The sequence below is a fragment of the Ornithodoros turicata genome, unplaced genomic scaffold (genome assembly GCF_037126465.1).
Source record: "Ornithodoros turicata isolate Travis unplaced genomic scaffold, ASM3712646v1 ctg00000996.1, whole genome shotgun sequence".
NCBI lineage: Eukaryota > Metazoa > Arthropoda > Arachnida > Ixodida > Argasidae > Ornithodoros > Ornithodoros turicata.
In genome coordinates, this window is record NW_026999435.1 from 289,938 (window position 1) to 311,395 (window position 21,458).

General features: G+C 43.7%; 1 protein-coding gene and 2 long non-coding RNA genes across 5 annotated transcripts in view; 2 read left to right on the forward strand and 1 right to left on the reverse strand.

Moving 5' to 3' along the window:
* LOC135376045 (uncharacterized) overlaps positions 1 to 21,458 on the reverse strand; it is a 259,567-nt gene that overhangs the window by 153,321 nt on the left and 84,788 nt on the right. For both annotated transcript variants that reach the window (XM_064608649.1, XM_064608648.1), the window contains exons 9-10: positions 19,597 to 19,641; positions 6,034 to 6,078 (exon numbers count right to left, since the gene is read on the reverse strand). In XM_064608649.1, the coding sequence (XP_064464719.1) occupies positions 6,034 to 6,078; positions 19,597 to 19,641 (90 nt within the window). The remainder of the gene's footprint in view (positions 1 to 6,033; positions 6,079 to 19,596; positions 19,642 to 21,458) is intronic.
* LOC135376041 (uncharacterized) lies at positions 3,259 to 4,659 on the forward strand. Its single transcript, XR_010417501.1, has 3 exons — positions 3,259 to 3,477; positions 3,861 to 4,087; positions 4,160 to 4,659. It is a non-coding gene; the product is annotated as an uncharacterized LOC135376041 (long non-coding RNA).
* Positions 13,520 to 20,306, forward strand: LOC135376046 (uncharacterized). Of its 2 annotated transcripts, XR_010417504.1 has the most exons (6): positions 13,520 to 13,943; positions 14,041 to 14,152; positions 14,636 to 14,718; positions 17,082 to 17,299; positions 18,529 to 18,710; positions 20,013 to 20,306. It is a non-coding gene; the product is annotated as an uncharacterized LOC135376046 (long non-coding RNA). The 2 variants fall into 2 exon arrangements; XR_010417503.1 differs by lacking the exons at positions 18,529 to 18,710; positions 20,013 to 20,306 and having other exon boundaries at positions 17,082 to 18,024.

Consider the following 21,458-nt stretch of genomic DNA (forward strand, 5'->3'; position numbering starts at 1 on the left):
TGTCACAAAAAAGGCGTACGCCTCCCGTTTTCACCAAATCAGGTCAGATAACGATATCATTCGAGATGACGGTTGGCTAAAAGCGTGCTATGCGGTTAAGTTCATTTTTAAGAGTGTAGGCTCTCCGTTCTGTCTGGGTTGTTGGTCGATCAGGTGCGGCATTCTGTCTGCGACCGGCGGATTGGATGTAAGCACATAAACCTTGTTAGGGACAGATCAGGATGGGGACACAATCGTTCCGTGTTCTGGAAGAACAATGTCAACGTCTTTATTCGGTGTACGCGCGATACGAGAAACTACTACGTCGTCCTCTTCGCCATCCTCAGCAAATCTTGTTCTTCGTCATGTAGTTGCTGTGTTCGTGATCTTTGGGGTTACGGAGGGTGAGATTCGGAACCACACCGGGTTTGTGGGCCACGGTTCCCACGGGTTCCGGCAAGTGAGCTCGTACGTGTTGAACAAAAAAGTGTATGTACGTGTTTTAGTGCTCCCTCATATGCGATTTCTGTTGGCTACGTCGACGTGGCTCTGTACCCAACCGAAAGAGCATTTTAAAATAGAGAAAGCGTGAAAAATCTAAAAGAAAAGTTCTGAATTGCTGCTTTAACCTTTCGTTTTTCCCGCTACTGGGTTGTGTAATGTTAACTAGTCGTGGAATAGCCACATTATATGCACACTTTACTCTCTCGTTTGAAATATTCGGAATCGGTTAAGACACGGCGGCATAAGTTATTCACTATTGCCATTTACTTGGGTGGACCTTGTTGGATTATTCCACGAAGTGCGCTCGCGTGTGTTGAAACTATAAAGCCCGTATGTACATGTTTTAGTGCTTCCTCGTGTGTGATTTGTGTTGGCTATACCGACCTCTTTACGATATTCGATGAGATCGCAGTCCTGTGAAAACATGCTTAAAAAGGTAAGTTGAACTCTCACTTATTACACGAAGCAAGGGACTAAGTTGCAGTTACCTTTACCTCAGTGCGATATAGTAACCAGTTAAGATACAGTTACATAAACAACCCAAATTGGCAGAAACGAGAACTCAACCTCAATAAATTGTATTACTGAGACATTCTATTAGTTGAACAACTCTTCTTTTATATGCACGGAAAAGTCGCCGCACCCACACTATGCTTTGGATGCACATTGCACTACATAGCACAACAAGCATGTAAGTTTCCCACAGTTTGGAGATCCAAACTCAGTGGTTGACCCAGAATCACGAACACGGAGGTGCGATGCGAAACCTTAGCGGAGGCATTACTACAGTTACGTTACCAAAACGAATGTATCGCTGTGAAGTGTGCCTAAAGGTAATATAACCCGTTCTCCCGACAGGGTGGCCACAGCAAAACCAAATTGCGGGGGTGTTGCCAAGCATGTGGGATGTGTTCAGGGCATAGAGGGGAAAGGGGGGGGGATCTAGATGAACCAAGTACTCAAAGTCAAAACAATGTCCCGGCAAAGGTGACATTTCGCCGTGCGCTTGAGTACCACAAAATTAAAATAATTCCTAAAGTAACAAAATATGCAGCATTATAGTCGAAGTTCAGTCGCATCGATAATGTTGCGCGACTTTTCGTTGAACTGAAACTTAAAGGGCGATAGCACGCATGGCGCATATACGAAAAGAACGTTAAGAAACCAATGTAGTCGCACTGATATGTGTATGTTGCGTTTTGCCTAAATTGAAAAGAAAGGAATCCAGAATACATGAAGGTGGTTTAATAAAATTGGAATAACTGCAAAGTGAAGCATTATTCCTAGAGTATGTGCAGTATTATTGCTAATATTTGCGTCAGTCCTGCTGCAGTGCATCCGTTTTCTCTCTCCCAACCTGCTGTTGGCGAGATCGACCTCGTACTTAGTGTCGCTCACTATCACAGTTGTCTCGCGACGTGACACTCCGAATTATTATTATCTTACTTAGCGATGGTAAAGCTGATGATGCGCTTTCCGCGACAACATGTAGATATGCTTCTTTTCACTCGCTTATGGTTTCGATGTGTGAAAAAGAAGAGTTCAGAGTTGTGTTCTTTCAACTTCGTGGTGCACAGATGGTTTGAATACGTGGGATAAATTCCAATGCCATGGTTAAGGCGTGTTTGCATTCTCCTAGGTTCTCCGCACCCTCAGATTATTGAAGATCTTGCGTCGTCGGTTCCACGCCTTTTGAGGACGCTTTCTCTGAAACCTATGTCATCTGATGGCCTGTCCACTACACTAGCTGGAGTTGTGCGTTGGGGTGCGACTGCCGCCTGTCCAGGAGCCTCCTCCGAAACGTCGATGCGACTTTCTTATCCCAGTTATGTTTTGAATTATTTCATAGCCTGCTTACGTCTCACGTGTTGGGTCAGTTGCGACTGAATGTCCCTCTGAAGGTGCACACCTTCTGACTCGCTACTCATGTACTGTCTCAACTTGAGCTCAACGTTAAGCCCAGTGAAAGATGTGGATCAGTGGTGGTGATCCGATGATGATTCGGTCAACGACGGGCCAGCCGATGATCGATGAAGACAGTAGTTTATTTACAGTATCTACATGGCGTCTCGTAGAAACCAGACTTGAGATTCAGATCCAGATCCAGAATAATTTACACAAAGCAAACATCAACTTTTTAATGGTTCTCGCTTACTGGCGTCACGTGCTGCCCATGATGTGACTTAATATTTTCGAACCAATCAATACATACTTAATGGGGACAAACCCCCTTTCTGGAGTTTCCGTTCAAACATTGTCTGAAACTGACGTGTAACGAGCCATCCAATCAGGAGTTAGCAGCTTCCGCAAATCAAATGCCAACATAAAATTCCACAGACTGAGAGCGAAGTGTTATGCTTTCCAGGAAAAGCTATTAGGATCAACAAATACAAAGCCTGCCAGTAGCGACCGCGCCTTTCTCTCGCTGGAAACGTGGGTCGCTAGCTTCCTGCTTCAGGGGACCAGTCCCTAATCTGCCTCCTCCGTAAAACACATCAGTAAAACTGACTTGCCGTATTGAAGCACACACATCCATGATCTTCCGGTTGTTCTCATGGTCACTGCTGTTCGGGGAATCCGGTCTCGCCTCGTCTCAAATGGCTTATAAGTGCAACAGGTGTTGGCCATTTCGTGGGAACGGCAATTACGCAGCACGTTCAAAACGCGTTACGGTAATTCAATACACATCAAGACGTTTACCTTCAACCTGAGACTGTGATGAGAAAAGACGAAGAAGAAGACGACAGGGAACAGAAGGCGGAAGAAGAGGGAGTGGAACACGAGAAGGCGTGCGGTAACCTAGAGTTGGCCCCGGACACGATAAGGAGGCTATGAGCGACGAGACACGTATACGGCCGCGAAGAAAAGCACAAAGGAGGACCAACAGCAACGTAGACTCTCTCTGTGATATTGGAATCCTGAAGAATTGATCATGAGGAATCCTGATATTGGAATCCTGGAATCTCATATTGGAATCCTGAGGACCTGGCATTCGTGAGATCCATTCTCGATTCCCGTGTTTCTCGGCCGAAACGTTCTTGCACTTATCTCTTCGATTAAGCGGGTTGTACTTGTTGAGCGTGTTTGACTCTTCTCCTTCGCTCCGCATAAACTCAGTGTTTACAGTAGCCTCAGCAGAGGGTCGTCACAACATGTAACTCATACCAACCAGGCGATTTTAGATATGGTCCTTGTTAGTGACTTCACCAGCAATTACAATCTTGAAGTTAACCAAGGCATCTCAGATCACGAGCTCGTCTTCTTCTTTTTTACATAATTTCCAACCAACGCGGGATCAGAAAATGTACAAACGTGTTCACAATTTTAATGCAGTTGATGATGAATCCGTACTTGATTTTCTTGATTTCCGATTGCAGGACTTTCAGATGGGTGGTGACACAGACAGCTTATACAGGAAATTTAAGTCGTTGATTTCAACCTGCCTGAATAAATATGTACCCATGACAAGAAAGAAAATACAAAATAGCCACCCGTGGATTACCCGGGAGATTATTCACCTTAAAAGCGATTAAGCGTAGGCGTATAGCCAGTGGCGCAGACAGGCAACTAATGCTCTCTCCCTTGCAACGCATTAAGAGATAAGGTAAGATACGAACGCAACGCTGTTGTTTTTTTTTACACAACCTTGAATAACTTTCTATATATCGTTTTTCAGCCAGCCTCGCACCCAGCGCTTTCGCACTCAGCAAACTCCGGCAAGGAGGAGAGCGATGCCAGGGAGGAAGCACACGGCACGTGTGCTTTCCTTCTCTCTGGCATGGGCAGTAAACAGTTTTCAACGTGCTCCCCCGGCTAGACGGCGCTGCGCTTTCAACATGGCGGCGATCACGGGAAAACGGTGTATAAAGCTGCCCTCAAAAGTTCTGGCGCTATTTGTCAGACATCAAAAGACCTGTCGAGCAGATAAAAGTAGCGGATGATGTCATCAGCGACACTGATTGTATTGCGAATGAATTCAATCGCACATTCTTTAAAGTGTTTTCCCAACCTTCTTGCAACGCGTCTGTGAACCTCACTCGGTCATTACCGGCAATGCTGGCAACTTCTGCGAGTAGTACAGGCATATTCGACCTGCTCCTAAATATTGACCCCAAAAATTCGCCTAGTTATAATATACCAAATGAAGTCTTAAGGCGCTACTCTGAAATGCTGGTCAATTATCTTTACAGAATATCTGCGGCAATGCCACATACCAAAAGATGGGTTGGTGTCCAAAGTGATACTAATACACAAGACCGGGGATAAGCCTTCAGTTACCGCACATGTTGCAATTTACTTGAACATATCATAGCCTCCGAAATAATGAAGTTCTTGGAATCTGAAAATATACTCGTTGCTTACCAACATGGCTTTAGGAAGAACCTATCTACTGTCACTCAACTAACAACTTTTACACACGACTTTTCACTAGCGCTCAACGACGGAATGTAACTAGACGCAATATTTGTAGATATGTTTAAGGCGTTTGATCGCGTCGCGTATCACAACACCTACTGCTGCTTAAGTTGCGCTATGTCGGCATTACCCCGGTCTGGCTGACGAACAGGAAACAATACGTTGAAATTAATGGACACCACTCAGAGTTTGTGCATGTATTACCTGGTGCGCCTCAAGGCTCCGTTCTGGGGCCATTGTTGTTTTTAATTTATATGAAGGACATTGGCTCAGATCTAAGTAGCTCATTTACTGTTAAATTGTTCGCAGATGACTGTGTCATTTATAGACGTGTCAGTACAGAGTCTGATCAACTAGCTCTCAATGAGGCATTTTCTAAACTCTCAGGGTGGTGTCTGAAGTGGCAAATGAAAAATTATTTTGATAAAACGGTAGCATTCCAATTTACTAATAAAAGGCAGCTAATGAGATTCCAATATTCGGTTGGTGACAGATGTATGCAGAAGGTTAAAGAAGTAAAGTATTTGGTTGTCATTATCCCCTCAATTCTTAAATGGGACAGGCATATTGACTATATTTCCAGCAAGGCCTTTACGAAATCGTGTTATTTACGACGCAAACTATCAAATCTCGATCAGTGCTCGAGGCTCATCTCGAGGCTTCTCGATCAGTGAAACTAAATGCTTATCGCACATAGACCAGTCCTAGAATATGCCTCTATTGTCTGGGACCTTTACCACACGAATATGATATCAAAAATTGAAATAGTTCAGCGCTTGGCTGCCCGTTTTATTACTAATGATTACAATCGGGCTTCCTCTGTTTCAAATATGATTAATCAGTTGGGATCGGAACCATTGGATCTTTGGCGCAAAATATCTCGTCTTAAGTTGTTGTTTTCCCTGTACAATCGGCACGTGAACACTGATAGTAACCTATACCTTTTACCCCCTCCCCACCGCTTTGCGAAGTTAAATCATGATAAATGTATTAAATCATTCAGGCCACGTATTGATTCATTTAAGTATCCTTTTTTTTTTTCAGGTAACATACAGGAGCGGAATTCCTTGCCTTCTGAATGTGTTTTATCGCCAAATGTTCATGCGGTCGATGTGGTACGTTCTATAAACTTACCCATCTGGCCTTGATCTGACTCCGTTCGGTGTTGATGCGGGCAGCCTGGGAAAGAGGCAGGACTTATAATTCTAGTAATAATTCTCTAGTAACTCTGTGTCCTTACATCGAGGTCTGTTCCTATCCAAAATGTCCTTGAAATCTTCCTTTTCAGGGGTCAGTTACATAATCAAAACAAAATGAGCCGGCGAACTATTCACTCGGGTCATAAAATTACGTGTAACTTGTAGAAGAAAGCTACTTCGCATTACACTCTCAGGTAAACGCCGAAACACAGGAGCTATAACTACATTTCACTATTAGCAATTGCTTCATACACCTTCCCTCAAAGGTACTCTCTCTGGCATGTGGTTTTGTCAAGGGGATGAAACTCTCCAGTTCGTTTGCGGAATAAGCTTTTCGCGTTATCAAACGTCATGAAACGTCAGAGTTGTTACGTCGGAGCGCGAGTTCTCAGCTCTCACCAGCCTATTGGCTCCTGTGGCCGCTCCCCCGGTACGCGAATGCTCATTGGTCGGTTTGAAATTATGAATTCTCCGTTTCGCGCGCAAGCCGGTGACGCCGTGTCGGCAGTGCCGGAGCAACTCGCCGTAAAGTTTGAAATACGGTGGCTGCAGCAGGGACGGATGCCGGTACCGCTGTGGATGGTTTTTGGCAGTTTTTAGCCACTAACTACTTCTACAGTAGTTTAACTATAACTACTAACTACTTTGCGATGGAGTAGTTTAACTAGTAGTTCAACTACTTTTCAGAAAAGTAGTTAATACTACTTCTTTAACTACTGCAATTTAATTTAACTACATCTATAACTACTGAACGTTGTCCATCAACACCAATCCCTTGTAGTGTTGTTGGACACCCAAATATGAATCACAAGCAGTGATAATATTTAAAATATACTCTTGTGCCCTACGTCACTTAATTTACATACTGTCGTAAAATCCACTACCTGTCCCTTGTATATTATGCGCCGGCAAAATATATTTTTTATATTTTCTTCTACTTCTTCTCTTCTTCTTCTCTATTCCTTCTAAATATTTTCTATGGAGTGAAAGCTTCCGCTATAAAGGTACGTACAACGGACCATGTACGAGATATACACTCAGGCTCCCTCTTCACAGATGAATGCGCCACGCAACATATTGTGCCACTGCGAACCGTAAAATATTTTCGCTTAGCCACGATGATCGATCACGTAGCCATCCTACGCGGGTATGTGCACACCAGGACGGTAACCAAGGTATTACGCAGGCCGCTAAGATCGTCAAATACAAAGCTTGCGGTGGGATTCTTTCTGCGCCTACGCGATAAAATAAGTTACAGGATTATTTCACAAGAAATGAGGCTTGACTAGACAAGCATGCACGGCACAGTTGCTCTGCAACCTCCGTTCTCATCAAACAAGTAGCTCAAGGTAAAAGTCGGAAACAGAATCGTGTCGTAAATTTTGCGGCAAAATCGGGAGTAGTTGGCGCCTTCAGTAACCTAACTACTGCAGTTAACTACTCGAAATAGTAGTTTAATTAGTAGTTGCCACTACACTTCTGCAAGTAGCTGATAACTACTTTTTAACTACAATCAGGTAGTTTAGCTAGTAGTTTAACTACATGTAGTTAACTACTGGCCATCGCTGGTTTTTTAGTGTCCTTCCCTTAACACGTTTCTGAAAAACTTGGAGCTTCTTAGGTACTTCTGCAAGTCAACTCAGTGACAGATAAGTGGAAAGCAGGTCTGCTTCGCTTTCTTGGTGCGGCAACGATTCAAGAAGGACCAATACTGCGTTCCACCCACTCGGTGATAGGGAAGTCAGTTCCTATTCCATTCTGCCGCTTAGCATAGCATAAGGCAACGCACCTGTGGCAGATACGCAGCATTTCGGCCGGTAGAATTTTTGGTTTTCACGTTTTTGATCCCTATTCTGATCATTCTTGCTCAGGTATAAGCACTTAACTCATATTTGCTTCAGAAAAGTATCTACATGGACGCAGTAGAATCTATAAGCCACTCTGAGTGGTTGGATCATCACTTTTCGCCATAGCATCTGCACAAGTTCCTTTGTGACGGGTCAACCAGACGCAGCAAAGGGATGTGGATATGTTCTCTGTCATGCTGGATCTGTGAATGTCTGTGCCTGTGCAGCATATACAGGGTGTCCCAGAAAACGTGTCATTGAATTATAATAAAAAACCTACACCACCTAGAGTCATGCGGTAAATGACATTTGTTCGTACTGGGTTTTTGCCACCTCCTCATGTGAATGTCGTGTAACGTGAGCTTAATTATGTAAATTTTTGCGCGCTTAAGTCGGGAATTTTTCTAGTAAAGGTCACTTTTTTACCCCACAATGTGATGAGCGTGTCTAGTTTAGTCAAATTAATGATAATTGACAGGGATATTCAGTAGGTATCCCATCGTAAAAATAGCCGAACATCATACTCTACGGAGGTCGCACAGTATAGCGCACGATGAATTTTTCAGCGCAATCTTTGTCAGTCCGACGAAAGGAGGTTGGAAACCCAGCCCTCCCCGACATCGCAGAAAGAGATAAAACAGGCACGGCTTATCACGTCCGACTTTCGCTGGGATAATGCTTTCCCTCTCCCAATTTTAGGAACTGTTACTTTTTCTACTATCACTCTGTGGGCTGGCTTCGGAACCTCTTTTCGTCACTCTGAGAGCGGTTGCGCTCAAAAAGTCATCGCGCGCTATGGTCCTGTGTTCCGAAAAGCATGATATTCGGCTATTTTTTTCGATGGGATAGCTCGTGAATATCGCTGTGAATTATCATGCATTTGAGTGAATTGGGCACGCTCTTCATATTGGTGGGGTAAAAAAGTGACCTTTACTTGGCAAATTTCCGAGTTCAGTTCGCAAATATTTACATAATTAAACTTGGAGTACATGACATTCACATTAGGAGGTGGCAAAAACCCAATAAGAGCAAATGCTGTTGACCGCATGATTCTAGATGGCGTAGTTTTTTTAATTATAATTCAATGACGTACGTTTTCTGGGACACCCTGTATACTGTTTTTCTACTGAGAAATCTTCCACGTGCGACATCAGCTATCAGTGAACGCACTTAAGTAACGCAAGTTACTTCGGCATACCATTCGAACTTCAGAAACAATGTTCATGTCATGTTTGTGCTTGGCGCAGCTACATTAGGCTGCATATTTGTGCTTTGAAATGCCTAGCCCGAAAAATAAATCACTTTGTGTAACAGAAACGGCCAACGCTTCCGCATTTTGTTATTTACTTCACTAGACGCGAACGAAGATCCAAAACTGCCCAGAACTGCCAAAGCGGGGGAGAGGGAGAGAACAGAATGGAAAGGGAAAGCCTCGCCAGTGTCACGGGTCGCCCAGGGTAACAAAAAGAAAGAAAAGAAAGGCAAAGCAAAAAGCTACTCAGCCGTCGTCCTACGACTGGCCCAACGCTTGAGGTCACGTGAGTTTTTCCCAACAATAGAATTATACTACACGTTCATCCCTATGGTTTTGTACTTATTCTCAGACAGGAATGCCTTAAGCGGGAACCGCATACGACGTTTTCTCGACGCAGATACGCCGAGCTTTGAGGTCGTGACGTCACTCCCGATGGAGAAACGTCGGGCCCACCCGCAAACGGCGTTTTCTCGGCGCAGCTTAGGAGCCGGCGCAAAGTTTGTACTCGAGGCCCCTGGCGGCATTTCTGGTCGTGAGTAAGAGCTATTATAGGCTGGCATAACATACGCGACAGATATCACTTGAAAAACATGCAGTATAACTTTGTATAAATACAATATCTGGTAACCAAAGGCAATAACCAAGGCGCGCCGACCATCAACATGGAAATCTCTTGCTTGTACTTCCGCTTCCGTCCGCTGTTCTCCAGCGTCTTCCAGTATGGACCAAAGGCGAAAATCGCTGCTGCTGCTGTTAAAAAAGAAAAAGAAAAACGGCTTCTTCCCTAAAAGCGACAGCTGTTGCCGTAGAAGGATTGAAGAAGACCGTCAAGAACACTCTACTGGGTTCAGCGATATCTAGGCCAGACGGAAACGACAATGGAACAATGGCTAGCAAGTGGGATGGTATGCGTTTTGTCGCTCCCGTGTTCGCATTCGTTTCCATTTCCAGCCAGTTCTGCTTGGTCCACTTCATTCTGTCTTCCACTTGCGCGTACTTCGCGACCACACCGTCTATGCCCACACAGCTGAGCGACTGTGGAGGCGGTCGTTTAGGGCCAAGCATGCGATTGGTCAAGACCGACACGTCGCTTCCTGCGCTTGCCGCTTCGATCTGTTCACCTCAGACATGGAGGAAGGAAAATAAGGAGGGAGTGTGACGTCATTTTGCACGATTCCGGAAGTTTGGGTGAGGAGAAGCAACTGGGACAAACAATTCTCCTCTCCCAGCTCTCTAGCATCTCGCCGGGCGCCACAAAACGCCATCCACGCCGGCAGCTGCCCCAGTTTGTTTGTCCCAGTTGTGGTGAAATCTCACCGCAGATTGGCTGCCTCCAGTCACCTGATCGATATGACGTCCTCACGATGCGTACTATATGTCGTCACTTCCACTACACTTTTGTGATTCGGAAAGAAACGGTCGGGCACCCTCCTTAGTTTTCCTTCCTCCAAGACCTCAGATGTCGGCGTCCCCGCTCGACGGCTATTATTCGTGGAGCTGAACATAAAAATGCCGAGCGCTCGGCGTTCTTGCGTCGAGAAAACGTCGTATGCGGGTCGCCCTTTACTGGCCGGTTCACGCCAGTTCAGGCAGGGAGGTCCCACCGACTGTACGTTTTCGTGTCAGCTGTTACCACACATATGTATATGCAAATCTGTTTTTCCACTGTTATTTCGCTAGGCATAGCTACTGTACGGTTTTCAGCAAACGGAAGTGCATTATGGGCGTCTTGGATTAGTATTTTTCTCCCGTATGGCTTTGCTCTAAACGTGAGAACCCGACTACTTTCTTAGCTCTGAGAGGAAATGTACGGCTGCAACTTCAGGACAGAACCAGCGAAAGCCCTCTGCATAACTTAAAAATATCGCAAAATGTGGTGAAGCAAGTTTCGTTGAAACTTGCGGGAGCTCTGAAAAAAACAACTCCTAACTCGATATTTATTTGTACAGTACATGAGTATCACTGTATTTGCGAGAGAGAGGCTTTACCTTCGCTGACAATTTAGTCGTTGAAATAAGGCCTTTCGGCAACGTAGGACTTTATTCAGGTGAGTTGTGGGAAATAACGAATTCCCAGGCGTGCTGAAAGATGGGAGTCACTGAAAAGGTTAGCCAGCTGTAGGATTCGAACCCACATCTTCTGGATTATTGGTCCAAGGCTCTACCAATTGATCTAAGCTAACACACCTCCCCAGCGACTTCCAAGGGCGCGTCATCTGAACTGGGAACATCAATTGTCTCATGTTGCCAAGCGTGGATTCTTTCTTCAGCAGGACGTCAAGAGTTTGCCGACGGTAGCTCAGGCAAGGCTAGACAGTCTTTCCCAAAACAAGGGTGCATCGACAGGAAGCCCGCATCATTTAAACTTATGTTGCACCTTCAATACTAGCCTCGTCTGGTGACAGCTTCTTAACGCCTCCACAGCAGACGAGAGAGAATTCAGCACTTTACTCCCTTATGAGGGTCCGTGCTTGCTGCAGTCATCGAGTCCTCGTCATTTATATTTAGCTTGCGCGTCCAATACTAGCCGACATGGTACTCACTTATGGGGATCTCTGTCCTATGCGGTCAGTAAGTCCTCGTCATTTCAACTTATGTTGCACTTTCAATACTAGCCTCGTCTGGTAACTCGACGACTGCAGAAGGCACGGACCCTCATAAGTTAGTATAATGGTGAATTCTCTCCCGTCTGCTGTGTAGGCGATAAGAAGCAGTCACCCAGACGAGGCTAGTATTGAATAGTGATGTCACGAACTTTTTGCGAACCTAGTGGTTCGCAAGGTTCGACGAACCTTCGAATTTCTTGGTAGTTTCGCAAAGGTTCGCAAAAGTTCGCAGCTGAATTTAGCGGATTTTTTTCTTGAGGTCTTGGATGACAGGTAAGCGACGAAAGTCGTCCCCAGACCAGAGCCCACTAGTGTTCTTGCTTCGTGGTAAACGAAGGTTGTACAATTAAGATTTAACTGCTAACAGTTTTGAGCTGTTGTCCTTACGTGCTTTGTTTTTCTTACCGACTGTCTGTTTACTCTGCGAAGGTGTATCTAAGAATGGCTAGGTGGTACCGTGGTAGGCGCAGGTAAGTTCCTGTTGCTAGAAAAGTACAAATCGAAGGATAGCTAACTGATTTATCGAACATACCGTACAGGAGTCCATATTCTCTGATTTGATTAAGCCTAATTAAGCCTTGAGTGGCGTACGTTGAACTGGTCACGTTTCCGGGCAGGTCATGCCAGCGCATGTGCAGTGAAGTCAAACTTTTGCAAACTTTCGCGAATTTTTCTGAGAGAAGTTCGAAAGTTTCCAACTTTTGCGAACTCGAACCTTCCCAGGTTCAGGGTAGAGATCCCCATAAGTAAGTATACCATGTAGGATATTATTGGACGGGCAAGCTAAATATAAATGACGAGGACTGGATGACTGCAGAAGGCACGGACCCTCATAAGTTAGTATAATGCTGAATTCTCTCCCGTCTGCCGTGGAGGCAATAAGAATCTGTCACCAGAGAAGTCTCGTACTGAAGGTGCAACATAAGTTTAAATGACGAGACTTACTGAGCGCATAGGGCAGAGATTCCCATAAGTAAGTACCATGTAGGATATTATTGGATGGGCAAGCTAAACATAAATGACGAGGACTGGACGACTGCAGGAGGCACGGACCCTAATAAGTTAGTATAATGCTGAATTCTCTCCCGTCTGCTGTGGAGGCGACAATAAGCTGTCACCAGAGAAGTCTTGTATTGAAGGTGCAACATAAGTTTAAATGATGAGGAGCTACTAACTGCATAGGGCAGAGATCCCCATAAGTGAGTACCATGTAGGATACTATTGGACGTGCGAGCTAAATGTAAATGACGAGGACTCGATGACTGCAAAAGGCACGGACCCTCATAAGTGAGTATAATGCTGAATTCTCTCCCTTCTGCTGTGGAGGCGATAAGAACCTGTCACCAGGCGAGGCTAGTATTGAAGGTGCAACATAAGTATACACAGTAAATTTTTTTACACCCAGTTTTGCACCAAATCCGTGTTTTTCTACATAAGCACCCCTTTTTACTCCCAGAGGTGTAATAAAAGGTGTAAAAAACAGCGTAAGAAAAGGTGTTCTGAAATTTACACGGATTTTTGCACCTACAGGCAAATCAAATGGTGTTACTAGAGTGTGAAAAAGGGTGTAAATACCAAAACACCCTTGTTACACGATTTTTACTCTTTTTGCGCGAGTTAAGGGTGTTAAAATGGTGTTAAACAACGTCAATGATGGTTTTGAGAGAAAGGCTATACTACCATCACTGGTGTTTTAGAAGGCATGAAGGAAGCACACACTGACGAGATATAGTGTTTATGGCAGGCCAAAGTCAGATGTGTGCAATTAGCTTCGTTTCGTTATTTTTCTTTTTTCCAAGAGGTAAACAGGCGTCGGTCCCCTGGCGGAAAACCCCGCCAGGGGACCGACGCACGTTGGAGTCGGTGGGCGGCAAGCCAAGCCAAGTCAAGGCCGTCGGCGCGGCGTTCGTTTTTTTTCTCGTTTTGGTTCGTTTGGTATGGTGAGGCCGCGTCCGTTACAGTGAGATAGAGCTTGTTTTTCAGCAAAGATGACAGGCGCTACGTGCCTGGTTGTGGTGCTTCATGCGGACATTAGACAAAAGTGCCTGCTTGAAGAGGACACTCCAACTGCTTTGAGGAGTGCTATCTCGGCTTCGAGAATGTTGGCGTCATACGTGAACGCCACTGACAGGAATCAGGTATGTTGCTTCTTGTGCCATACGCTTGGAGTAGAACACAGAACTGCACATGCAGAGCGTTGTGATGACTTAGTAACAACATTGCTGTCACCTCTAGGTTCGGGATAGCGGCTTCAGTGAGTGTTGAATTCGCGGAGGGCGATGAGATAATGCATACGGCGACAGTAGCCGTCTTGCAACCTCACCGCCAGGAACGCTCGAAGGATTCAGTACGTATGAGTCGACTGTTATCCTATCTCTGCAATTTAAGCTATATTGTGATCATATAATAGTAGTGTTGCTCAGACTCTCATGCGTCCCTCGGAGCCCGCTACCATGTGTTGAAATAGCTTGTTTGGAAACTTAAAATTGCGCGTCGTTGTCGTCGCCAATGTCATATTCCTTTTCTCTCGCCACGGCATTGTTCGACATTGTGCAGAAAAGGAATGTCAGGCTCCCTTCTGGTAATTCATGCTAGTAGTTCATGGTGAACAGTAGGATTCAAGGGGAAGACGTCGAGCACTGAAGTGTTGCCTATCAAGCAAAAGCTATTGTTTTCTGTTGGAAAATAAGTGTGTATTGGGTACATATCTGCTGTGCTGTGTGCACTTGGTGTTTTCTCACTGAAAACCGTAAAAATTCAAATTGGGAGTATATTTACATGTAAAGTTACTGAAAACAGTAAGTTGTGTTCCCTGTTGGGGCTTTTACAGACCTCCTTGCTGTCCACGCCCTGCGAATACTGGGTTCGTGTGTGAAGGGTTCCGAAGCAATAAAGAACATGTTTGTGCATTATGTAAGTATATTCCACTTATAATCATGATCATAGTCCTGCAATTTGGTAAATTTAGAGAGTACGCAGTGGTACCAGTGAATCTCATGGTAATTGAATTACTGGGTCGTGTAAGACAATATCTATCACTATTTTTATCGATATTGAAATAGATAAGCTATGTATATAAACATTGACGTTTTGTCGGTTCAGAGACAGATGTCTTAGAGGTAGAAGGTCGAAAAGGCATGGTTATGCTCAACTAAGCGCAACGTACAAGTGCAATTTATTTGAAGGCTGATAACGTCGCACAAGTATCTCAAAAGCTGTAGATCTGGTACCGATATTTTTCATTGAATGTCCACTTACATATCGATATACCAACAATTTCCAATATCGATGTAATATTGTGTTCATCAATATTTTTATCGAATCTCGATAATTAATCAATAATTTTATCCAATCTCGATAATGATATATGTGCAAATTTTTTTGATATCTTTGCTCCTCTACAGGTTTTCCCGCACGTTTTAATCCAAGCGTTACTCAATTTAACCCACTGGTCCACCACATTAATAACAAACACCAACCAATTTAATCCAAACGCTACCCAATTTAATCCAATCAACGTGTGTAAATATATTCCTTCATGGAAATAGACATGACTAAGACTTTTGTGATTATGCCAATGTACCTGATACCTGATATCCTTTCTGTTAATGTATCCTGAGTTTAACACCTGATCTGTCAACCCCTGGCTTTTGCAGTGTCTTATGACTGCGTTTTATCGTGCGTTTTCATGACTATTTTCAGGATTTGTTCCAATAATTTATTATATCGGATTACTGTTGCTTCGAACAGCGTCATACAGTGTTTTATGACTGTCGACGGTCATATTGACATTCCATGACCATTTCCATGCCATGTGTCATGTTATGGGACTACCACTCTTTCAAACAGTGCGATACAGTGTTTTATGACTATGGATGGTCATTATCACGTTCCATAACTATTTGAATGACATACCATGAATCAATTTTATGGGACTACCGCAGCTCCAAACAGTGTCATATATGTGTTCTGTCACTACTGACGGTCATTATGACATTCCATGACTATTTTCGTATGTGCCGCCACGAATCAGTTTTATGGGACTACTGTTGCTTCAGTGTCATATGTAGCTCTTTTCTGACTATCGATGGTTGTTATGACACTCCATGAGTTTATTCATGAATTGGGTCATGACTATGCTTTGTCCGAACACCGTTTTCCATGCCGTGTTGTAAGTGTTTTATGACTTCAGACGGCTGTTTTGATATTCAATGGCCATTTTCATGGTTCTGTGTCATGAAACGTCGTTATGGGGCTATTGCTGCTTCACACAGTGTCATATAGCATTTTATGACTACCAACAGTCATTATGACATTCCATGATATTTTCATAATATCACTATGGCCTGACTCAATGCAACTCAGCTTCTTCAGATCATGTCATGCAGTGTTTTATGACCATCTACTAACATCTTGATGACCATTGGCAGTCATAAAAAAGTGCGTGACACTGTGTGAAGGAGCAGTATAGCTGCATACAGTCATGACCCGCATTATGAAAATAGTCATAGAATGTCATAATGGACAACTGTAATCGTGAAACAATATATGGCAGCGTTTGAAGCCGTGGTAGTCCCATAACATTGATTCATGGTACATATCATGAAAGTACTTATGGAATGTATATAATGACCGTCGTTAGTCACAAAACACTGTATGACACTGTTTGAAGCAGCGGTAGTCCCTTAAAAGCAATTCATGGCACCATATCATGAAAACAGTCATAATGACAAAAAGCAGTCATAAACACCGCATAACATGCAAAAACCAGGGGTTGTTGGATCAGTATTCATAAACTTGTGATACATTGGTGTAACCATGAACGTCTCAGTCATTACAGTTACCATGACGGAATAACACAGAATACTTTTACACATCTTGCTCGTATTAGACTACGTAGCGTTTACATTAAATTGGTTGGTGTTTGGATTATTTTGGTTGTCCAATGGAGTAACTTGGGTAGCGCTTGGATGACAGTGAGTGACCAGTGGATTAAAATGAGCGAGAAAACCTGTAGTAATTACACAACAGTCGTACAAGTATGCAGTCGAGGCAGTGTTTCCATTTGGAAGGCACAGTCCCTTTGCATATGGGAACTGTATGAACATCTCAGACAACATTTGTCCTAGATAACAGTTCTCAAATTGTTATGCAAATTCCCTGAGCAGTGAAAGAAGGACGGGATCATATATTTGTGTACTACAATTCTATCCAATGTTCAAGGCCACACTATTCACACCATACGCATTCCTAAACCTGTGTTTCCCCTTTCATAGGATACACCTGTGCCGGTGACACAGTGCATCATGTTCACTGGGAGCAGCATTCAAGAAGCGGACCATATGGACCTCTATGTCGGCGGGTAGCGCCTTCTCAGAACCATCGACCTTGACGAGGGCTTGGCTGCTATTCTTGCAGCTATTGGTTATTTCATATTGTCTACAGTTCAAAGCCGCACCGTACATCTTGAAGCCTGGAAGAGCGGTGCCTGAAAGTGAGTGACTCTCGTGCAAGAAGCCCCGTGGATCAATTTTTTCAACTTGTGAATGCTTCGAACATCTAAAACATTTGCTACTTTAACTGACTTGTAGTGAGCCCTCCATCCCCCCCCCCCCCCCGCCCACCTCCCAAACAGGCAGCCATTTCGTCAAGGAATTTGCAATTCTTCGGAAGCACGGGTGTGTTCTTTCTTGTTCTTTGGCACTGAAATCTCATAAGCATGGGGGATTACCTTTCTTCTGGCAATGTAGCCGTCCATTTGTCAACATACCTGGCACAGCGCATTACATTTAGGGAAATTGTTTTGGGTATTCTGTGCTTCCATTTCTAGTCTTTAGTATGTGCTCTTGTTAAGAGATAGTCTTCTATCCGTTTTCCTTTTTGCTTGCCAGAAAAGCTGTTTTCTTTTGTAAAAGCTGTTTGCTGGCTGTTTTCATTACCCTTTCGCATCAACGTGCTATATTTGTACTAACTTCTTATTTGGTGTACTGGATCTGTAGTGGTGCCTTATGTGGATTTAAACATTTAATATGCCTTTTCATCTTATTTTGTGTCTCATTGCTGCTGTTTCAATTAGTTATGTCATCAAGGACTCAGTTCTGCTTTGCCTTCCTTCCACATACTGTGCATATTGTTCCACTCAGGGCAACGTTATAAGGAATTTAGTTTCACATGTGTACGTGCACTTGCACTTCGCCAATAAACATAACTTTGTCGTCATACATTGTTCCAGGCATATTCCTCACATTCAGGCACGCTGTTGAGCTGGTCGGGCTATCCTTCTTTTCCAATCTGCGGAACACCAGTCCTCCAGTGACCTGCCATAATGGCTTTCTATTGCTCGTCTGGTGCGCCAAAAATCTCAGATTATACAAGGTGACAAGCCGAGGCCTCGCAAGATTTCCGTAACCAGCATGTGCAGCTATGCAACAACCAGCTCAACAGCGGAGGTCCGTGCAATGCTGCGTCCGAAACACTCCATTGTAAGGGTGTTTCTTCTGCAAAACACCCCTTTCAATCAGTGTTTTTGGCAGCTTACACCTTATGGAAGGGGTGTTTTGTGGGCGTTACACCTTTTGAAAGGGTGTTTTGTGCTGACTACACCCTTTTAGAAAGGTGTAAAAAATTACACCCTGGTGTATGGTGTAAAATTTACACTGATATGAGGTGCGCTATGGGACAAACCATTTACACTAAAAAGGTGTAAAAAAATTTACTGTGTAGGTGACGAGGACCTTATAACCGCATAGGACAGAGATCCCCATAACTGAGTACCATGACGAATTCCCTTCCGGTTTGCTGTGGAGGCGACAACAAGCTGCCACAAAACAAGGCTAGTATTGGACGTGCGACGTAAATATCAATGAGGAGGACTCGATGACTGCAAAAGGCACGGACCCTCATAAGTGAGTATAATGCTGAATTCTCTCCCTTCTGCTGTGGAGGCGATAAGAACCTGTCACCAGGCGAGGCTAGTATTGAAGGTGCAACATAAGTATAGGTGACGAGGACCTTATAACCGCATAGGACAGAGATCCCCATAACTGAGTATAATGCTGAATTCTCGCCCGTCTGCCTTGGAGACGGCAACGAGCTGTCACAAGACGAGGCTATTATTGGATATGCAACCTAAATATAAATGACGAGGACTCAATTACTGCAAAAGGCACGTACAACCATAAGTGGTTATGATGTGGAATTCTCTTCTGAACAGAAATTGATGACGATGATTCGGCTTGTTTTGATTAACAACCTCCCTATTCACCATCTTAAAATGAAGTTGTTGTTGGTTTTGGCGAAAAAGCAACTGTGCCATAACAGAAAGTAAGATCAGGCAAGGTGAGTAAATTTTCCTAAAAAAAAATATTCAGGTGACGAGGAAAATGTTCTGGCAACAGCACAACAAACAAACAAACGTTGTAAGCAAATGTTGATTTTTTAATCAAATACATGTGGCGGAGGTGAAGTGAAGTGAAATACCTCTTCGCAACAATTCAGGCAAGGCCAAGGGTCGTGAGGGTATTTTCCCAACTCTGCATGGGGGTAACAGTGTGCGCGGCAGCACATTCGTTAAGTATCCACTAATGGATTAGTCACACAATTACGCCGATTTGATAGATCCTCTTTAGAGTGTTCATGGCTTTGGGCGCTAAGTCTGGGTTGCGGTAATCGTATATAGCTTTGTGTATCGTATATAATGTAATTTTGTACTTGGGAAGGACTTTGGTGGGAGCAAATGTGTAGGTATGCTAGATGAACACACTGTACAAGAAGAACAACAGGACGTCTTACCAGATCTTCTGCCATCTCGTATGCTGAGGAGCCACATCTTCCCATCTAATGGAGTTGAAAACATTTACTGTTATCTGAATCAATAACTAACTGAAAACGCAAATGAAAAGTGATGTGCCATGCCAATAAATTAAGCATTGGACAAACAAAACATCATGTCGTCGGAACACATAAGCTATGCAAATTTGTAAATAAGGAATCATTCTCGTTGTTCCCTAGGGCTTTTGGATAGAACACCCGATTACAGGACGAAAACGGCTATGTCGTTGATTGAGAGGTTTGGTTTAGTAAAACGTCGAGACGTTATTTACAAACTTAAAGGCTAGATTAACGAAGGTCCAGGTGCCCTCTCAACTGTCCGCATCCTGAATTCCTAATTCTTTCAGAATACATACACTATTTTGTATCTCTTTCAGAGCCCGCAGTTGGTCACCCTAGAAAGCCCGTGCCTTCCGGGGAAGAACATGATCGCCTGTAATTCATTTCACTTTTTTTTTCTCAGCTTGTTTACCTCTGTTTGGCACAGCACGTACATATGTCCCTCCCATTCTTTAGAATGCATCACCATGATACCCTACTCCTGTTGAAGACAGCACCACTGTCGAAGAGTCGAATGCCCCCTCTTAGCTTTGCACAAAGTCCCCCTTTTATATTTCCCCTGTAGAACCACTGTCATCACTTCTGATTCTTATGGAATATCTTCATTTTTCGTGGACAACCGCATCCTCCATTCCAATATACAGGGTGTCTCCGCTAACTGTGAACACATTATATATATATATATACAGGGTGTCCACGCTAACTGTAAACATATTTTTTAAAAATATGTATAACACTTTTTTCGAAGATGAAATCATTGCAATATAGCATATGCTGAAGGACACTCCCTAGCAGGGCATTAGCAAAGTCCAAAGGCAATGTCTTAATTAACTTTCAGTAATTAAGTTTCTAATTATAAAAGCTACAAAGTTGTCCCAATGAGAACATCTGTTCCTTTCGGTCACCTGATATCGTAGCCGTTTTCAGAACAAAAATCCGTTCGATAGATCGCCAGCAAAAAATTAGTGAAGGAACGCCTTTTTTTTTGCTTTATTTTGTTCATTCATTTCTTCGGAGACGCGTATTTCCTTCATCCCCAACGGAAGAGTGGGAAGGAGCACAATGCCGCCTCATGCGTCGAAGATGAGCTTTAACTTGCGGAAACAAAACAAAAACAAATGTATCGGGTGACTTTATCGGAACTGGCCTTATCTTGGGTTGCATTTTCTGTTTCCTTTTAATCTTTTTCCAGGACGCGAGAGGCGATAGTGTGCTCTTTCTCCCTCTCACATTGGGGGTGAAAGAAAGACGTGTCTTCTAAGAAGCGCAATGAAAAAATAAAGAAAAAAATGGCGTTCCTTCACGAATTTTTAGCGAGCGATCTGTTGAACGGATTTTTGTTCTGAAAACGGCTACGACATCAGGTGACCGAAAGGAACAGATGTTCTCATTGGGACAACTTTGTAGCTTTTAGAATTAAAAACTTAATTAATGAAAGTTAATTAAGACATTGCCTTTGGACTTTGCTAATGCCCTGCTAGGAAGTGCCCTTCAGCATATGCTATATTGCAATGATTTCATCTTGGAAGAAAGTGTTATACATCTTTTTAAAAAATATGTTCACAGTTAGCGTGGACACCCTGTATATATATATGTATATATATATATATATATATGTTTACAATTTGATCGTGCCCTCCCAGCCAAGGACAGCTGTTTCGGTCTACTTGGACCTCATCAGCTTGGCGCAGGGAAGTGACACGATCTTGGATCGGCGCAACAGTGCGTCTCGGCGAGACGTCAATGTTCCACGGTGACAGCGT